This window comes from Nyctereutes procyonoides, unplaced genomic scaffold, assembly GCF_905146905.1.
Source record: "Nyctereutes procyonoides isolate TBG_1078 unplaced genomic scaffold, NYPRO_anot_genome, whole genome shotgun sequence".
Taxonomy (NCBI): Eukaryota; Metazoa; Chordata; class Mammalia; order Carnivora; family Canidae; genus Nyctereutes; species Nyctereutes procyonoides.
In genome coordinates, this window is record NW_026575129.1 from 5,303,156 (window position 1) to 5,321,330 (window position 18,175).

The following is an 18,175-nucleotide window of genomic DNA, read 5'->3' on the forward strand; positions in this document are numbered from 1 at the left end:
GGAGGTCAAATCCCATCTCTTCCACTTCCTTGCTGTAGGATATTGGGTGATTTACTTAGCACCCCTGTGCCTTACTTTGCTCTCGTAGTTAATACTACCCAGCTTTTAGGGCTGTGGTGAAGATTACATGAGCTAACATTGCTCACAAGAATATCTAGACTAATGCCTGGGAGAGTATGATGTAAATTTAAAAGCCAAGATCTAAATTTTGGAGTGAGTTTCTGTTTTTCAATAACATGAAATATATATGAATGTTTAATAGAAGGTAAGGCACTCTAAATTGACCAATTGCACAAAACCCATTATGCAGAGTCAGCATCATGTGGATATGTGAATCAGGATCATTAAGTAAAGGTGACTGAATTCAGAGTGAAAGGCACTGAGAATGAGACCTGGACGTCTGTGGTAGTAACCTAATCATTCCCAGACTTGAAATCCTGTCCTCTCAGTGTAGCAGTGTTCTTTGGAATTGTAACGTGGGGTCTGGGCATGTACCTTCTCAAATACCTAATCCAATAACCTGGAGATTACTCTTTGTTGCCTCTTACTGAGTGGAATGAAGAATCTGGGCATTCGCCCATCTTGGATGCCACTCTTGGGAATTTAGTGATTGAATTAACAGAAGTTTTGTTGTAAATTGACTCTCAATTATTAGGTGACTGATGATAGAGATGCAAAGGACTCTGTCACAGCAATGGCCTGACCCTGAGGAATTACTAATTTAATACCAAATATTCCTTTCATTTGTATTAACTAGAGAGGAACCTCCAAGTCTTATAGTTGTGTTGAAACACCAGGTCAAACATAAAACGAAATGTGAGAAAAATCCCCTATGATTATTTTATGAACTAAACAATAGTGTTGAAATTGCTAACTTTTAATTCTGACGTGTAGATTTCTGTCTATACCTAATGTGCATAGTGAGGAGAACAGTTACAGATCAAGCATATTAGGGTATCGTTGCCAAGGAAACATTTATTTATTTTTACCTCAAAGGTGAAATTCATATTATTAATATATGAGCTAACGATGTGTTCTGTAATTTCTGTTTTACAAAATCATTGAATGCTGGAGGCACTTAACAACGCATGATATTAAGTCTTCATGCACTTGGTTATAACCTTTCTGAAAATGACTCCCAAACCTATTGATCCACCAGGATATTTGTCTTATGCTCCAGTCTTTCACTCCGCCCTAACTGATATCATGGCCCCCATGGCAAAGCTATCAATGTATTGTCTTCTCCCTTCACCCCATCCCTTTCCAAGGGTCAGCTTTCATGTTGCCGAATCCGTTGCCATTTCCTGGCAGTGCCACTCACTGAGGTGTGACCTTAGGAGAGCTGCTTAGCCTCTCAGGCCTCTTGTTTTTCCCTTCTGTGAAAAGAGGGGCAAACCAGGTCTTCCGAAAGAGCTCCTTTGGCCTTGTTTCCACCCTGTGAGCCCCATGAGTACAATCCCTTTGCTATTACTTGCTCATTTACTTCTCTAGGCACTTTGCCTTGTGCTCTCCCCACCCCTCCTCTACTCTACAGATTTAATTACTTGCTGCCTGTGTTCTCTGACAGCTTGCTCCCACCTGCCTCACCTCCTTCTTTCCCTCTCCTCTTGCCCCTTCCCTTCAAGGGAGTCAAGCGTTCTCCTGCCCTTTGTTCCACAGGCCCACGCCCTCCCCCAGGACTCCTTCCACGCTATTCTTTAGCCCCCATGCCCCCCAATAGCTGCCTACTTTGTCTGTCTGGCAGCCCCACCTAAACACTCACCTGAATAGATGGAATCTGCACATGGAGTCTTGGATCCTCACCACCACCACCCCCGCGCCGCCCTCGCACTTCTTTAGATCTCCTTTCAAAAGTAGATGCTATTTAGAATATTTATATGCTAATGTGAACATTTTGTGACCCAAGTCATAGTTTTACCATTTAACATATATGAACAATGTTAGTGGGGTTTTTCCCCACTTATGGATGTTAATCTATGCTCATTTAAAAAAAAAAAAAAGAACACAGAAAATGTATGAAGAGGAAATGAGGTTGCCCACAATCTCATTTTGTAGTGCTGACTCCTGTTAATATTAAAGGGATGAATATGCATTTAATGGTTCTTAAAGCTGCATTTGAGGTAGGTGGTAGATTGAACAAAGAGTAGAAATATTGCTGACTCAAGGTATATTGGAAGTCAAGATATTCACAAGAATCTTTCCTGGTATTTTTTAGTTGGAGATCTAACTTAGATTAGGATTTTATTTTGTGAGGAGAAGGTGGTCATTATTAGGGTGAAATTGCATTTAGTCTACGTAGAGCTTCTCACATTGAATAGAAGAGAGTTTTGCTCACAGAAATGCTCTGGGTATAGAGTTTATAGGAGTTCTTTTCCATTTAGATTCCACAAAGACTCTTCATCACACTTAAGTTTAATTTAATTGTATTCTATTTTTGTGAGAGAATTGGGAGCATAAGCGAGGTAGGGGGGGAGCAGAGGGAGAGGAAGAGACAGAATCCAAGCAGTCTCCTCACCCAGTGCGGAGCCCACATGGGGCTTGATCCCCTGCCCCGAGGTCACAGCCCAAGTGGAAATCAAGAGTCAGACATCCAACCTACTGAACCACCCAGGTGCCCTTATTGCACATAATTTGAATGTAACCTGAAATAGTTGCCCTTTAAAAATTAACCAATTGCATTGACTTGTACAATTGTGTGTTTTTATAATATACATGAATTGTGAATTTTATTTTTTAGATACAAACTCAACTAATGTGCCAGTTTCTACCTTCGCTGCCTCAGGAAGGATAAATCCTATTTTCTTTCTAGTGTGTTATTTTATTATCATATATAATTACACAATGTGTATCTTATTCTTAAGTAAATACATTCATTGAGACCAGACCACTAACGGACAGATGGCCAAAATGCCTTGTTCTTTAAAATCAGTTTGGCTTTCTTTCAAACTTCTTTTAAAGTTTAAAGATGAATAATCAAGTCTAAAGCATTTCACAGAAATAGTAGGAATTAGTTGGGCCCTTAAACACAATACACTGCCTCTTCTGCTCATAGTGTAGCGGATTTCCTTCCAGGGGTGTAGCAAATAAGTCCTTGGTGTCTTGGGAAACAAGCCCTAGAGTTTATTACATCAAGAACAGCTCTCACTTGACATAATTTTAATTGCTATGTATTCTTCACTTTTGTGATCACCAGGTTCTCTTATTCAAGTACCTTCTGTTGAGAGGGGAAAACTTAGTAAAGTTCGCCTGGGTTCATTGTCTTTGAAAAAGGAAGGAGAAAGACAGTGCTTCTTATTTACAAAACACTTTTTAATTTGTACAAGAAGTTCAGGAGGAAAGCTACATCTGCTCAAGGTACGGGTTTTACATGACTATTCCATCTATGTCCATGCACTTGAGAGGCATCCAGGTTAATTTGATTGTGGCTTTCCCACGCCTAGTATCGTAAAACCCAGATTGTCACAAGCACATAGTGAGGTAATGTACAGTTGCTAAGCTTGACATGTACTTTGTTGTCAGTTGTATCCAAAATAATAGAAATTTAAGTGTGTATTTCCATTGAGAAGTGCAATTAAAATCACCTGGAAAGAATTATTACTATTGAGCTGCAAAAATTTTGTTAAATCACGACAGCGTACAGATCTAATATTTGCTAGATGCTTTTTAATCTTGCTCTGTCAAGAGGCAGCAAACCACAGCCTGCGGCCTGTTAATACAGTTTTATTGGAACACAGCCACGCTCATGTGTTTACATATTGTCTGGTTGCTCTCATGCTTTTTTAAATGATAGAATTGAGTAGCTGCGATAGAGATTGTATGGCTTGCAAAGCCTAAAAGATTTACTATCTGGCTCTTCATAGAAAAAGTTTCCCTATCCATACCTTCTGTTATTAGTGCCCAAAATATCATCCAGCACCACGATGATGGCTTTCTACTGCTTCCAGCACTTTCTGCTTGATGGGTTCAGCTGCATTCACTCTCAGGGTGCCTCCCACTCTCCCACAGACTGACTTGCTAAATTTATAAACACTGTGAGTGAGAGGGGTTTGAGGGAGAAGAACCATGTAGTTCAATGAGTTTAATTACTTTTTACACAACTAAATTTAGTTTTGGAACCTATGAAAAATTATTTACGATACAGAACTGTTATGCTTTCTTCCATGGCACTTTGAATCAAAGGTTTATAAATCTGAGCTTCCCAACTCATGCAAGACTGTCAGCCTCTTAATGAGAAATTGGTTTTTTTCCAGACAGGTGGGGTTCTCTCTCTAATAGAATGTACATTGATTGAGGAGCCCGATGCAAGTGATGATGACTGTAAGTCACATTCTATCTCTTAGAATTATAGTAGAATAACAAGGGTTTATGGTTTTTATCTACTGAGAGCTAAGAAGAGCTGCTTAAGGAGGCAGGAAAGGGGTTGAGAATACACTCCCTGAAGTCATTTACATATGAAAAGTTCTGTTGAATCATTTAACCTGTGAACCTTGTTAAAGATTTTATTTATTTATTCATGAGAGACAGAGAGAGAGAAGCAGGCTCCATGCAGGGAGCCCGACTGGGACTCGATCCCAGGTCTCCAGGATCACACCCCAGGTGAAAGCAGCGCTAAACCGCTGAGCCACCGGGGCTGCCCAACTTGTGAACCTTGTTAAACCATCTTTGGGACTTCACATTTTACTGAGTTTGTCTCATGATAGTGACTTTTTAGTGGCAGAGAAGAAAGGAATTGAATTAGAGAGTATTGAAATTCTGTAGATTATGGAAATGAAAAAAAGAGAGAAAGAAAGAAAAAGAAAGGGGGATCCCTGGGTGGCGCAGCGGTTTGGCGCCTGCCTTTGGCCCAGGGCGCGATCCCGGAGACCCGGGATCGAATCCCACGTCGGGCTCCCAGCGCATGGAGCCTGCTTCTCCCTCTGCCTGTGTCTCTGCCTCTCTCTCTCTCTCTGTGACTATCATAAAATTAAAAAAAAAAAAGAAAGAAAAAAAAAAAAGAAAGAAAACAAAACAGGAAGTGACTAGGAGACTGGGATCCTAGTCCTGAGTAACCTGCTGACCTCAGCTTCTTTGTCTGCTTATGAGCTTAGTACAGGCTTCCCCTTGCCCGAGAAGCCCAAGAAGTACCATGTTGCTGAAATGAGATCCAATATTGCCACTAGAACTCTGTGAAAGCAGCTATCACTCGTATCTTTATGTTCACATCTAACTGTTTGCTTTACATGTGTTGAAGCTAAAGGTTCTGGGCAAGTGTTTGGACACCTGGATTTTAAGATAGTAGTGGAGCCTCCTGATTCTGCCCCTTTCACTGTAGTCTTGTTAGCACCTTCACGCCAAGAGAAGGCTGCCTGGATGAGCGACATAAGTCAGGTAAGCAAGTGGCATTTGCCGTAAATTGTGTTCTTGTTTTTCTTTTCTTTTTTTTTTTTTAAGGTTTTATTTATTCATGAGAGACACAGAGAGAGACAAAGAGGCAGAGGGAGAGGGAGAAGCAGGCTCCATGCAGGAAGCCCAATGTGGGACTCAATTCCAGGACCCCGGGATCACGTCCTGAGTCAAAGGCAGACGCTCAACCATTGAGCCACCCAGGCATCCCTGTTGTCATTTTTCTTAATTTCACAACATAAACTTGGAGGGAAAGATTTTTAGTTATTTTGTTTTTATTAAAAAAACTTCCATCTGGTTGCTGTGGTCACTACCATCACCACTGTGTATCTTGCTAGAGCTGGAATCATTTGTCTTTGTTGTTTGTTTTTCTTTGTAAGTTTAACATTTACCTGAAATGTGGTACTTGCATTTTAGTTTCTGGGCATTTTTGTACAAGCTATAAGTGTAATTGGTTGTGTCGAAGAGTGTTTAAAATTGCCCTGTTAGTGATAAATTATCCAATGATCCCCACAATGATCTTTTGTTTCTTTGTTTCTGAGGTAGGAAAATGGTGAGAGATACAAAAACAGCTAACAAGGGCCTTGGTGAGAAATCACAAATTAAAGAATCCCATCAAAGAAAAGTGTCTATAGTATGAAACCTGAAAATGAGCTTTCCTTTATTTCATATAGAAAAAAATTAGGAAATGGATTTACTTACTTTTCCTTGATCGGGAATGCTCAGTTAAGGAATTGCCTTTATTCAGAAATTGGAGATATATCAAAACTAGTTGTGATTGGGCTTAGGCATTCCTAAATCCAAGCTCCACATTAATTTTTACTCCATTAGCCAGCATAGGAGAAAAATGTTCATGTAAGGAAAATATTAAAAGGCTTGGTAATTATTTTCCAAGTTGTTAACTCAAGATTGGGGCAAATGGAAAAAGCTTATACTGTAGATTCAAATACCTTCTTTTCTCTTCTGAAGAGCTCATAGTAATTTATATATAAATCTTAGGTAAAAATATTAATTTTTTTCCGAATGACTAAGAACTGAGGGAAAATAGACAATATAGGGCAAAATATATTTTTTTATGTGTCAAAGAAATTTTACAGACTTAATCTAGTTTGATCCTTACAATGGTATTCTGAAGGTAGACAGAAATATCAGCCCATTTCATAGGTGAGGCACACGAGGTTTGGTGGAAGGCTGTTTGTCCAAAGTTACACAACTGTGTTGAGTCAGGAGTCAAACCTAATCCAGTCAAAACCAAACCTTATTAGCATTCTAAACCTTCTCTACAGGAAGGCTGGATTTTTATGTATATGCCCCAGGATTCCTTTGACGGTGAATAAATAGCTTGAAATGAAGATGCTTCTTTTCTGGCCAAAAAAAGAATGAAAACTTGGGATCTTCTATATTTGCATAATTATATCCTTGTGGTGATTTATTAATACTTTCATTAGCTCCGTGCTGTAAGAATTAATACTTTAGTCCCTGTTTGTAATACATCTCTTACCTTATGAAACTCTGAATCACCCACTGATTCTATGAATGTTTTCTGAGCAATCAACATATACTACCAGGTATCATGTGGGTATCAGGGATATGGCGGTAGTCCCTGGTCTCGAAGAGATAGGCAGGCCAATCGGGAAGAAAGGGCCATGGACAGTGTAATGCAACAACGTAGGTGTTAGGAAGCTAAGATAAGTAAAGCAAATGGGGAGAATAGGAGTAGGCAAAAATGTTTTTCTAGCTGCTTCTAGCTTCTACCTTATGATATAACTGGGGCTCCTAAGATACAGAATTGATAAAAGCTCCAAACCTTCCTTAGCATGCCTGGTGTGGCATTGCTATGGAAGAAAAACCCTTAAGTGCTTGGATGATCCTATAACTGGTTTCTTCAAGAAAGAGTACAATGCTTTGTCTGCCATAAGCATCCAAGTGAGTCTACCTACTTAGACTCCATCTTGAGGCAGAAGTATACAACTTCTTCATATTTTTCCCTAAGTCTCAATGGCTGATATGTTAAATTCTACTAGATTGTGTCTACAAGTGAATTGGAAAATAAAGCTAACAGAAAGTTATATCGTTTTGAGTGCCAATTATATAATTCATGAAATTGCTATTTGATGGAGCCTTGATGTTGTGTGGCTTTGGCATATATTATTACACTCATTCAACAAATATATTTATGCAGTGATACTATATGCCAGGTACTGCTTAGGCACCTGTGATATATCATGAACAAAAGAGGTAACAACAACAAAAATTCCCTGACCTCATACAGCTTACATTTTAGTGAGAGGAAGATCGAAAATAAAGAGTAAATGTAATAAATAAAAGCATACTATTTTATGCTAGAAGGTGATGGGACACGGTAGAAAGGATTGCACTACTGGGGGTAGGTGTGGGTAGGTACACTTTTAAAATGGTGGTCACCTCAGGCTACAGGAGACATCTGAACAAAGACTGTAGCAGGTGATGGAAATACCATACGAGTATGTGAAGAAAGGAAAGTCATTTCAAAGAGAAGGAAGAGCAATTGCAAAGACTCTAAAGTAGGAGGACACTACCTATTTTGAGGAACAACATCAAGTCAGTGTGGTTGAAGTGGAATGTATGAGAGGGAGAATAGGAAAAGAGGAAATCAGGGTGGTAACAAAGGTCCAACCAGGGAGGGCCCCCTAAACCAATGAAAGGTCTTTAGCTTGCACTCGGAGTCAGATGAAAACCTCTTCAAGAATTTGGCAAAGGAATTCCATGATCTGACTTCCTTTTTAAAGGTTTCTTGGCCTCTTGTGTTGCATATAGACTGGGAATGGAGGGTAAGGTTGGAAACAGGATGCTGAATGAGAAGGGTATGGTAGTCATCCAGGTGAGGGTTCTTGAAGGCTCAGATCAGCATAGCAGGAATGGAGTCCGAGATAAGGATTTTGATTCTGGATTCGTTTTGAAGGTAGAGCCAGCAGGGTTTAATTATGGCTTATATTTGGGGTAGGAGAGAAAAAGAAGAGTCAAGGATGTCTTCAGAGTTTTTGGCCTGAGCCACTGGAAGAATAGAGTTGTCATTAACAGAGATTTTGTGGTGAATATCAGAAGCTTACTCCAGATATGTTCAGTCTCAGAAGGCGGTTAGACATTTGTATGGAGTTGTTAAGTAAGCAACTTACTGAGTTGTTAAGTGAGCAATGGTCCAGCACTTAGGGGAGAGGGAGAGGTTCAGGTGGGAAAGTCTGTGTCATCTAGGTCACATTTAAGGCAGTGAGGGTATTGAGACCACCTAGGGAGTAAATAGGGATAGAAGTGAGAAGAGGGCTATGGACTGAGTCAGGGGTCATGGAGAAGACTGAGAAGGTTCCACCAGTGTGGTTGGACAGCCACGAGGGTGTGGTGTCCTGGAAGTCAAGTGACGAAATGTACCAAGGAGGAGGAAGCGGTCATGTGTCAACTGCTCCTAAAAGCTGAGTATAGTACTGAGTGCTCTGAAGTACTCAGCCTTTTTGCCAATGCAAGGTTTCATTAGTGGGTTGTAGGGTTGTGCTATTGATTGAGCCTAGCCAGCTGCCAAGCAGCCTGCATCTCCATTGGCTTTGTTCTCTGCTTAAAATATTTTCATTTTAGGGGGGAAATTATGCAATATACATACAGTGATGGTATTTGTCAGTCTCCCAGTATATCTCTGGACATATTCATTTTTAATAAGATGAGCCCACTGAATGCTTGAAAATGTACTGTTTAATATTTTATTATGTATATGTAAGAATATGGACGTAAAAAGGAAATAATAATACTCCCAATACTCAGCACACTAAATTAATATTTATCAAAGTATTTCCACAGATAACTATGGTAGAGTTGCCTGAGGATTTTTGTAAACTTGCAGATTCCTGAGTCTATATTCCAGACACCCCCCAGGTTTAATAAGCTCCACAGATCACTTTTGCACAATTAAATTGGAGAACCTTTGCTCTGAAAATCAGTGGTTTCCATCTCTAAAACCTCCACAATCCTGCCATACAAAAATAATTTTACAGTTTGGCTCTCAGTGTATATATACATTATTTTCGTGTTTTACCTCATTTGTACCTTTCTGTATTCCTGAAGATTCTTCATATTGGGGTCTTCTAATGGCCATACATACTACCACATTAACATACCTCTTTTCCAGCTTTTCCTAAATAATTGGATATATTCTGGGTTTTAGCATTAATATGTGATGTGGTGCTGCTCATTGTTATACAGGGAGTTACTCTCCCTTTCAAGGTCCCTTGTTGTCCTATCTTCCCTACAGAGGGTCAGGTTGGTACAAAGGGCCTGTTCACTTCCATGACTTCGTGATTCATGACTTGATAGACTGCCAAAATGCAAGAAATCTGTACCTCATCATTTCACTACCTCATCAGCAAGGTATCTGTGCAACTTTTTTCTAAGTCCTGTGCCAATGTTGAGTTTTGTCATATCTATCACATCTTCCTATTTAATGGAAACGTGGTAGGATTCTCCACCGGTTTTAATTTACATTTCTATAATTATCAATGAGATTAACATTTCTACCATTTTTATTTCTTATCTTTTATGCCAGATGGACATCTATTCATTGGAGCTATCCTTATAGACTAGGGAAATAAACATTTTCTTTCAAGTCAAATTATGAATATGTCCTCCGTTATTTCATCATTTTATTTTTGTCACTCTATTTTGCTAGATCTTAATTTTTTTGTGACTTGATTTGAAGCTACCTTGCTAAGTTATTGTACCATGTTACACTAATCACCTATGGCTCTTATTTAAGATAATAAAGTGGTTTCTGAGTATTGATACAATCTCAGTTTCACATAAAGAACTCGATATAAAAATTACGACTATTGGTTTTGCCAGACCTCTTTCTCTGGAGCTATAATTTTTAGGAGTAACAATTGCTTGAATGATTAATTACACCTTTAGTTACACCAGTAAGGCCATAATTAACTGTTGGCACCTCCAACAAAACGAACAAATAGCTAATGGTCTTGACCAATAATTCTTCCCTTTTCATCTATTTATAGGGAAAAATTTGAGGCTGAGGATTTGACCATTTATTTCAATATAGTGCATTCATTTATGCATGTCTTCTTGTCATACATAATAGTGTATTAAACAGATTTTTCTGTAATTATGGGTATTAACTAAAATGCAGAATTAAAATTCACCTCTAAGCTTGGTTTGGGCAGATGTGTGAAAATGTACACCTTGTGTAAAGAAATCTATAGCACTCTCACATGCTTTCTCCCTTAAAATAGCTTCTCTGGAATCAATAGAGAATTTTTTACTTTAAATTAAAAGGTGAATTAAAAGAAAAAAAATGGAATCTAACCTTTCTTCCCGCTACTTAGAAGTGTTAGAAGGTAAAAAGGGTGGAGACATAGTAGACTACGGACCTTTGAACAGGTATTGCCTTAAGCAAGATCCTCAAAAGACCTTGCTGGAGAAGTCATTCTCAACAATTGTCTAAGGACCAATTGCATCAAACTTACACAGGGCTATTGTGAACATACATGTTATACTCTTAATCCTATTAATTTCAAGGTTTAATTCACATAGATTTGATGTGTGCTTAGAGATGTGACACCTAGTTTATCCTGATTCTTCTTGAATGAGTGAACTGTATTCATTTTCCCAGGGCTCAGTCACTTTTCCCCAACATAACTAAAGGACAGGCTTATATGGTCATGAATATATACCATGCTTTGCAATATAAATATATTCATACGTACATTGTTCTGTTATAGTCTAACTTTTTTTATGGAAGGAAACCCTTTCTCCAGTGCAGCATTATTGAAAGTCCCAAATGGAAGTGAGATATAATACTCTTGTTGAAGTAGAGCTGGTGGACACAGAGCCCCCAAGAGTTCTTTTGTTCACCCATGTTGTCGCTGCAGCTTGTCTGTGGAGCCTCTAGGAAATGAGGATTTTTATTACATGGTCTTTGAGCTTTGGTTCAGATTGCAGGTATGTTTTGATTTCCTGAAACCTGAGCATAAGTGAAAACATTTTTTCTCTTGAAAATAATTTTAATGCTTCACACAGTAAATCAGAAAGATTTATGAATGAGAAAGGACACTGGCTAATGAGATGGTCAAGAGTAGTCACATAAACCTCTTTTGGATCTAAAATATTTATCTCAAGTTCCAATTCTGACAATGTAGAGGACTGAGCTGATTTAGTTCCCCCCTAGTTACAAAAACAGAAATGTTTAACATATAAAATCAGTATAATAAAAAAATTAATACATTGGTGATATTTACAGATATAAAAGGAAATCTCTAATACTAAAGAAACTTAAAGTTAGAGCAGAAAGCTTATAAGTTGAAGACATAGAGACCTAGGAATGATTTTAGATTGAGTATTGGTCCCAAGCCTGAGGAGCTTTAGCCAAGGTAGCCTTGGATCCCTTAAAGGAATTAAGCTCCTTAAATAAAGCCTAGATATTGGAAGGGTATCCCTTCCATCAGATAAGAACTCAAAAAGCTCTTCCCATTAGCCCAAAAAAGAAATAAGAAAGTTTGGTTTTGTCTTGGGTTCTGATTTTTCAGAAATCTCCCTTGAAAAAAATGAACGTATTTCTGGCCTATGGGATTTCAAATTTAAATGCACAGTATTCACATGGTGTGAAAAATGCAAACCGAGAAATTAATGTAAAAGCAATTTTTGGCACTGTTGAAATCCTAGGACTGCTTGGTAGGAGCAAACACAAAAGTCATTCCATTAACAACACTTTACAGGGGTCCTGGGATCAAGTCCTCCATCAGTCTCCCCTCAGGGAGCCTGCATCTCCCCCTGCCTGTCTCTCTCTCTCTGTATTTCTCATGAATAAATAAATAAAATCTTAAAAAAAAAAACCCAACACAACACTTTACAATTCAGGCCTCATGACAGTGTGCTCAATATCAAAAATTACAATTATGTGAGTAATTTATCTATCATGAGAGAGTCAGAAAACACAGTGAACAGTAGAATTAATACTGCTGGAACCTCAGATAGTAGAATGGCAACTTGGAAAAGACTATAAAATAAGAATGTTTAAAATATATGAAAGAAAGAAAGAGAGAGGGAGGAAAGAAAGGGAGGAAAAAGAAAAGATTATCATATAAAAAGTCCAGGTTGATCTAAGAACCAAAGAGAAATCTAAACATGGAAACTATAATCCTAAATCATCCTAAAACGGTTGTTTGTGTAACTATGCCATTTGCTTGAAATGTTAAAGGAAACTGAAGGAACATTGTTCATTTTCCACATTTCTCACCAAACACCATCTCTGTCCTCTCATCTTCCTGTGTTGGTGACTCAAGCAGCATCCTCATTGTGCTTTAGAAACCTTGAGAATGAAAAGAAGGCCACTGGGGTAAAGGATCACTTATCCCATGTCTTCTCCCCCCGTGTGTAAGTCCGGTCCTTATATAACACTCTTTCCCATGCCCTCACCCTCCACCAATCAACCTCTTTACACCATTTAATTACTGTTATAAATCACTATGCCGTATCCTAGTAACTAGAGATAATTTTTGATTTGAAAAATGGCTTAAATCTTTTCTCATTTTCTGTTTTGTTCAAAGGAAATATGTGTAATTCAAAATAAATCCTTCTCTAACCCTTCTCTAGTTGCAGAGGGAATTTTTAAATTGATAAGGCAAAAGTAAATAAGGCAGTGGAAATTAGCAAAAGTTCTTGAATTTCCTCCTCTAGAGAAAAGAGAGAAATGATGAATAGGGCTTTATGCATTCCAGAAAGAGGAGAAAGTACACAATGCATCCTCATCAAATCAACATGGTGCCAATAGAAACTGCTAGAGAGACTAGTAAAATGTGGGAATTTGTCGGCAAAAAACACCTCAGAGGCAGGCATAGAGTTTACTAGTGATCTAGAAGATGAATTCCATCCAAGAAAGCCATCATTTCTACTCAGCCTGCCCCAGACCATCCTCGGGCAGAGAATGAATACAGCAGAGGCAATTACTGTCAGAAGGTATAAACCTCTCAACTGGTGCAGCTACTGACAGAGAATTGTCATGATGTGACACTGAGGCCAGAGTCCTTAGGAAATACATTCCAGGAGAATACAGCTCTTATACCTATCCTCAGGTATTCGCCAGGTGCACAGTTTTGGTATCTAGATATTGAATCTGTTCATCAAAGTATAATGTTTCCTGCTGCTGTGTGTGTGTGCGCGCACAGATGAAATGAGAAACTAAACTTGTTTTTGTGGCTATAAACAATTCTGAGAATATATGATCTGCCCAGGTTTGCATGTGGATTGTAATTGTTTATTTTTTCATTTCACAGTGTGTGGACAATATACGGTGTAATGGTTTAATGACTATAGTATTTGAGGAGAATTCCAAAGTTACTGTGCCCCATATGATTAAGTAAGTGTAATAATCCTTTCCCTTACATTTTAATCAAGTCGAATTGGTAAAGAAGATAAAGCCCTGCATAAAATATTGCTTCAGTAGTATTCCACTTCATTTTTATGAGTATGTTTCTTGACAGGAATGTGATAATTCATGGTATGCTACTTTAAATCATAAGACTTTCAAAATGGCTTTTCATAGTTTATTGATCCATAGCATTAAAAATGTTTTTTATACTGTTACATGTGCTTTCGTTCAAGACAAAAAGCCTAATGAGATTTTTCAAGTTCAGTATAGAAAGTTGTGACAGCCAGATGTATCCAAGGTCAGAAGCTGGGTCTCAAAGGATGGCAGATTCTTCTGGCATCTTCCCAGTGGGTATGAATCGTATTACTCGGATTTGGTTGTAGAGATATATATTTAGATTTCGAAGGCACTTGACATGAGTCAACTGGTCTTCCCATGGTATGTTTACCTACTGCTCATACGTGGATTTGCCCAGGTCTGTCATCATGCTCTTTCTCTATTTTGTTAACAAAACATATCCTATAAGGTGATCAATAGGGAAACTGTAGTTTAAAATGAGAAGTGGTATCATTAACTATGTGCCATTGCTCTCTGTATTAATGCTTTTGTCTCTACATACTTTTTTCTATTCCAAATTCGGGAAGTGTTTCAGGAGTATTTCGAAGCTGACCAAATTGTTCCCTGTTCTCATTTTTTTTTTTTTTTTGGTTATTTGCAGCTCAAATTCTAAGAATAAAACGTATTTTTGAAAGCAGTCCTGTTATATCTTTTTAAAAAAAGTTACACGAAAACTAAGAAAATATTTGTCTTCTATGCATTTTTAATGTGGATTTTTTTTTAGGTCTGAGCTGTTTGTGCTAAGGCAATAAATAACATTAATTTTCCTCTTTTGATAGGTAATAAGTATGCTTAGCACCATCCCAACAGTATAGCTTTTAGAACTTACTAATTATTGTATCAGATGAAGGCAGTATACATTATACTATTGAGATGAAGGCAGTGTACATTATACTATTGCTGTAATTATTACAGGAAAATATAAACTGTAAGAGAATGATAATATTTTAAATTACTGGTCAAATTTAAAAACATTTTAGGTAGAATCATTTTAAGGTTCCAGGGCAAAGATTCCTTTAGCATTAAGTTATTTTTGGTTTTTAATACAGTATAGTTTTTTTAACCACATTATTTAAAAATGTATGATGCTAAGATTAAGACCAGGTATGCAGTATTCAACCAAAAGGTCTAAATTGTGACTTAATTTTTAAATTCACATCACTGGGTTTGATGATTTAAATTTTAAATTTTCTACCATGGGATTCTTATTTTAATATTTCACAAAATAGCCTATGTTACTTTTATTCATTTCTGAAAGTACTTTCTTGAAGGCTAGACAGCCATGAAAGTCCCAACTGCTTTAGAATGAAAATATGTAAGTTGGACATTGTGGCCAAGTTATAAGCTCCTAAACCCTAAGATTACTTCGCGTATGCTAGACATACATTTTGTTGACTTTAAAAACAAATACGGATGCAAACTTCCCTTTTGTGCCTGACTGGTTATGGCTGGAACCCAAATGCATCTTCTGTCCCCTGTGGGGTCAATTTGACCAATGCCCATGTCCAACCTCATTTGTGTAACCACCCCCCACACAGACCAAGCTTTCCCCCTTTCAGGTGCACAGAGTGACCTTGAGTGAATGGAGACTGCTCTTCTGCTAGGGCAGAAACCTGTAGCTCAGGCTGTAAAGGTTTTGTATTAGAGTCATGCACATTTTGATGCCCATCTATCCCATTCTAGCCATAAACCCACAGCAGAGGAAAGTCTCCTATGTTTCTTTGTTTCATTTTTCCCAGCTTCACTGAGTCTAGTTTTCCTCTGTCAGAGGCAAGAGGATAATTTTGCAGTCTCTGTTCCTTCTGATATTCCCTCTGTGGCCCTATTCTACCCTAAGTCCTGTAGTAGTGCCTCCCTGTGCATCTCCTTAGCTACATACCACGAAAAAAAAAAAAAAGAACTTTTTTTGAGAGTTAAAAGAAAAACTATATTAATTGTATCTGTTACTGACATGGCATCACTTTGCAGGCACTCACTTCCCTTTAAAACTTTAGTAATTATAATAGGTGATCTGGGTTTGATGTCTCAAGATTGCTTTTTACAGTATTCACCAGAAAGGAATTGTTATTGTCACAGGAGGCTTAGGTAATGCATTCTACCTTACTGGAGAGTCCCTTAGGAAATAAACACTGTGTTCAGTGTAATAAAAGACAAATAATTTCATTATATTGAATTTATTTTCTTTTCTTAAAAGGAAAATGTAATCATAATTTTGAAGGACAGTGGTGTAATTAGTTTTATTTTAATTTAATGTTGCCACACATATTTTTTCTTCCAGTGTTGTTATTTTTTAAGTAAGCTCCGTGCCCAATGTGGGGGTAGAACTCTCCACCCTGAGATTAAGAGTTTGCGTGCTCTACTGACTGAGCCAGTCAGGTGCCCCATTTTTTCTGATGTTTTGAATCAAGTAATTATGTCAAAAGATGCAAAGCTCTAAACTACCATTAGAATGCAAAATTATGATATTTATTAAGTGGAGATACCCCTTTAAGCAGTGCTTTCCATTTTAGAGTATGGTAGGATAAGGCTTCCTTCCTTTTAATAATAGTTGATCTCACTTTCTTAGAAAATAGAGATTATTATTGAGAAAATGGTTGGGGAGAAAGTGATTACCTTAATCAGTCATCTTCTAGAAGACTGATTGATTCATGAAAGTTCTACGATCTTTCTCCTAATGAGAAAATTAAAAACCATAAAAGTAAAGAATAAGGGTCACATAAAGAGTGGGGGAAAAGAGCCCCACACTATTTTCAAGAATCTCAAAAAGATGCACTTGTGTATTTTCGAGATCAATAATGTGGCTCAAAGTAACAGGCCACCCTTAGTTCCTCAGCAGGGTAAGCTGCTCATTTAAAATGCTCTTTTGAGCCTGCAAATGAAGTACTTTTGCCTGCACCAAGCATATGTTGGGGTGGGAAGTTTCCAAGAGCAAGCTAAGAAAGTTATTGATTCCTTTTTATTTGAAAGAAAATAAATATATAATTTTAAAACCCTCGAAGTGCTGAAGGGGCTAATTAAGGGTACTCAAAACAAGCGAACTGATTCTAAGCAAGCAGTTGCCTCACTGAACGTTCCTGGCCCTGCAGCATGTCCTTTAATCAAGTGGTGAAATCCAGAACTTCATCGATGGCTTGTTCTGAGATACTGCAGTGGAAGGAACAAAGAGTCTCAGAAGGGAATGCAAAAAGTCTGGGCAGTCCTAATGAAGGTGTGCATTTTTTTGAGCCCCACTTGGATTCCACTTCTGCTTCCAAGCATGTTCTCTTACAAGCTTTGCCTCTCTGTTGGCCTCTTTTGCCCTTTCTAACAAATGTGTGCCACAGGCTGAGGGCTCTGAGCACAGCCAATGATTGTGAGGGCTGCTGTGTGAACCTTCCCCTCAGTGTGCTCATCCACCTGCACATGCTGCTCAGGCACCTGGGGAATCCAGTAGGGTTAAGTAGGTTTTACACGGTGAGGGAAAAAAAAAAAAAAGCAGAACACTGCAGGGGGCAATGGTGAATCTCTACCATTACTCTTTTTTCTTTTGGAATGAAGATATTTTTAACACTACAAAATATTGCAAAATAATGAAGACATAACATTGCACACAATTTATGGATTAAACTGTACTCCTAAAATGGATAGCCCTAAATGCATTAATGAGCCAGGAAGAATGGAATGAATTAAGCATTCAGTTAGAGAAGTTAGAAAAAGAATGACAAAATAAACTAAGAAAGTGTGGAAAGAAAATAAGGACAGGCATGAATACATTAAAATATAGAAAAACAGTAGAATTGATTAAAGAGCCAGCTCTAAAGAGAAAAATACCTAAGACTATAACTTGTTGGTTTAGTTAAGAAAAAAGGGAAGAATATAAATGCACAAAATTAAAAGTGAGGAAAAAAATAACCACAGATATAGCAGTGATATCTGTGTCTTCCTGTCCCCTCTCCCCATCTGTGGGAAGAACATCACCCATTACTTTTTAGGCACACTTCTGATATCCTGATCTAAGATCACAAGCAATGTCCCTGCTAAATAGGGCATTTGGTTTCATTTCCCTAAGAAAACATGATTGATGTAGAGAGAGAAGTAAAGGATAGCAGAATGTACCACCCTAAAACATGCCACTTGGGCATATTGATTGAGCTGTAGGCACTTGAAAAACAGCAAATGCAGGGAGAAACTTTCTCTGAACTCCTCTTATTTGCTACCTAAATACAGATCCTCCAAAAGGCATTCAGTTGTCATAAATTAAGAACCATAATTCAACCTGGTTGAATTTCATCAACCAGG

The 18,175-nt window shown here is 38.0% G+C and overlaps 1 protein-coding gene across 1 annotated transcript in view; it reads left to right on the top strand.

Annotated features, from left to right (window-relative positions):
- Positions 1 to 18,175, top strand: part of RASGRF2 (Ras protein specific guanine nucleotide releasing factor 2) — a 236,943-nt gene that overhangs the window by 108,142 nt on the left and 110,626 nt on the right. The window contains exons 10-13 of the mRNA XM_055342302.1: positions 3,194 to 3,354; positions 4,251 to 4,317; positions 5,231 to 5,367; positions 13,686 to 13,768. Of these exons, the coding sequence (XP_055198277.1) occupies positions 3,194 to 3,354; positions 4,251 to 4,317; positions 5,231 to 5,367; positions 13,686 to 13,768 (448 nt within the window). The remainder of the gene's footprint in view (positions 1 to 3,193; positions 3,355 to 4,250; positions 4,318 to 5,230; positions 5,368 to 13,685; positions 13,769 to 18,175) is intronic.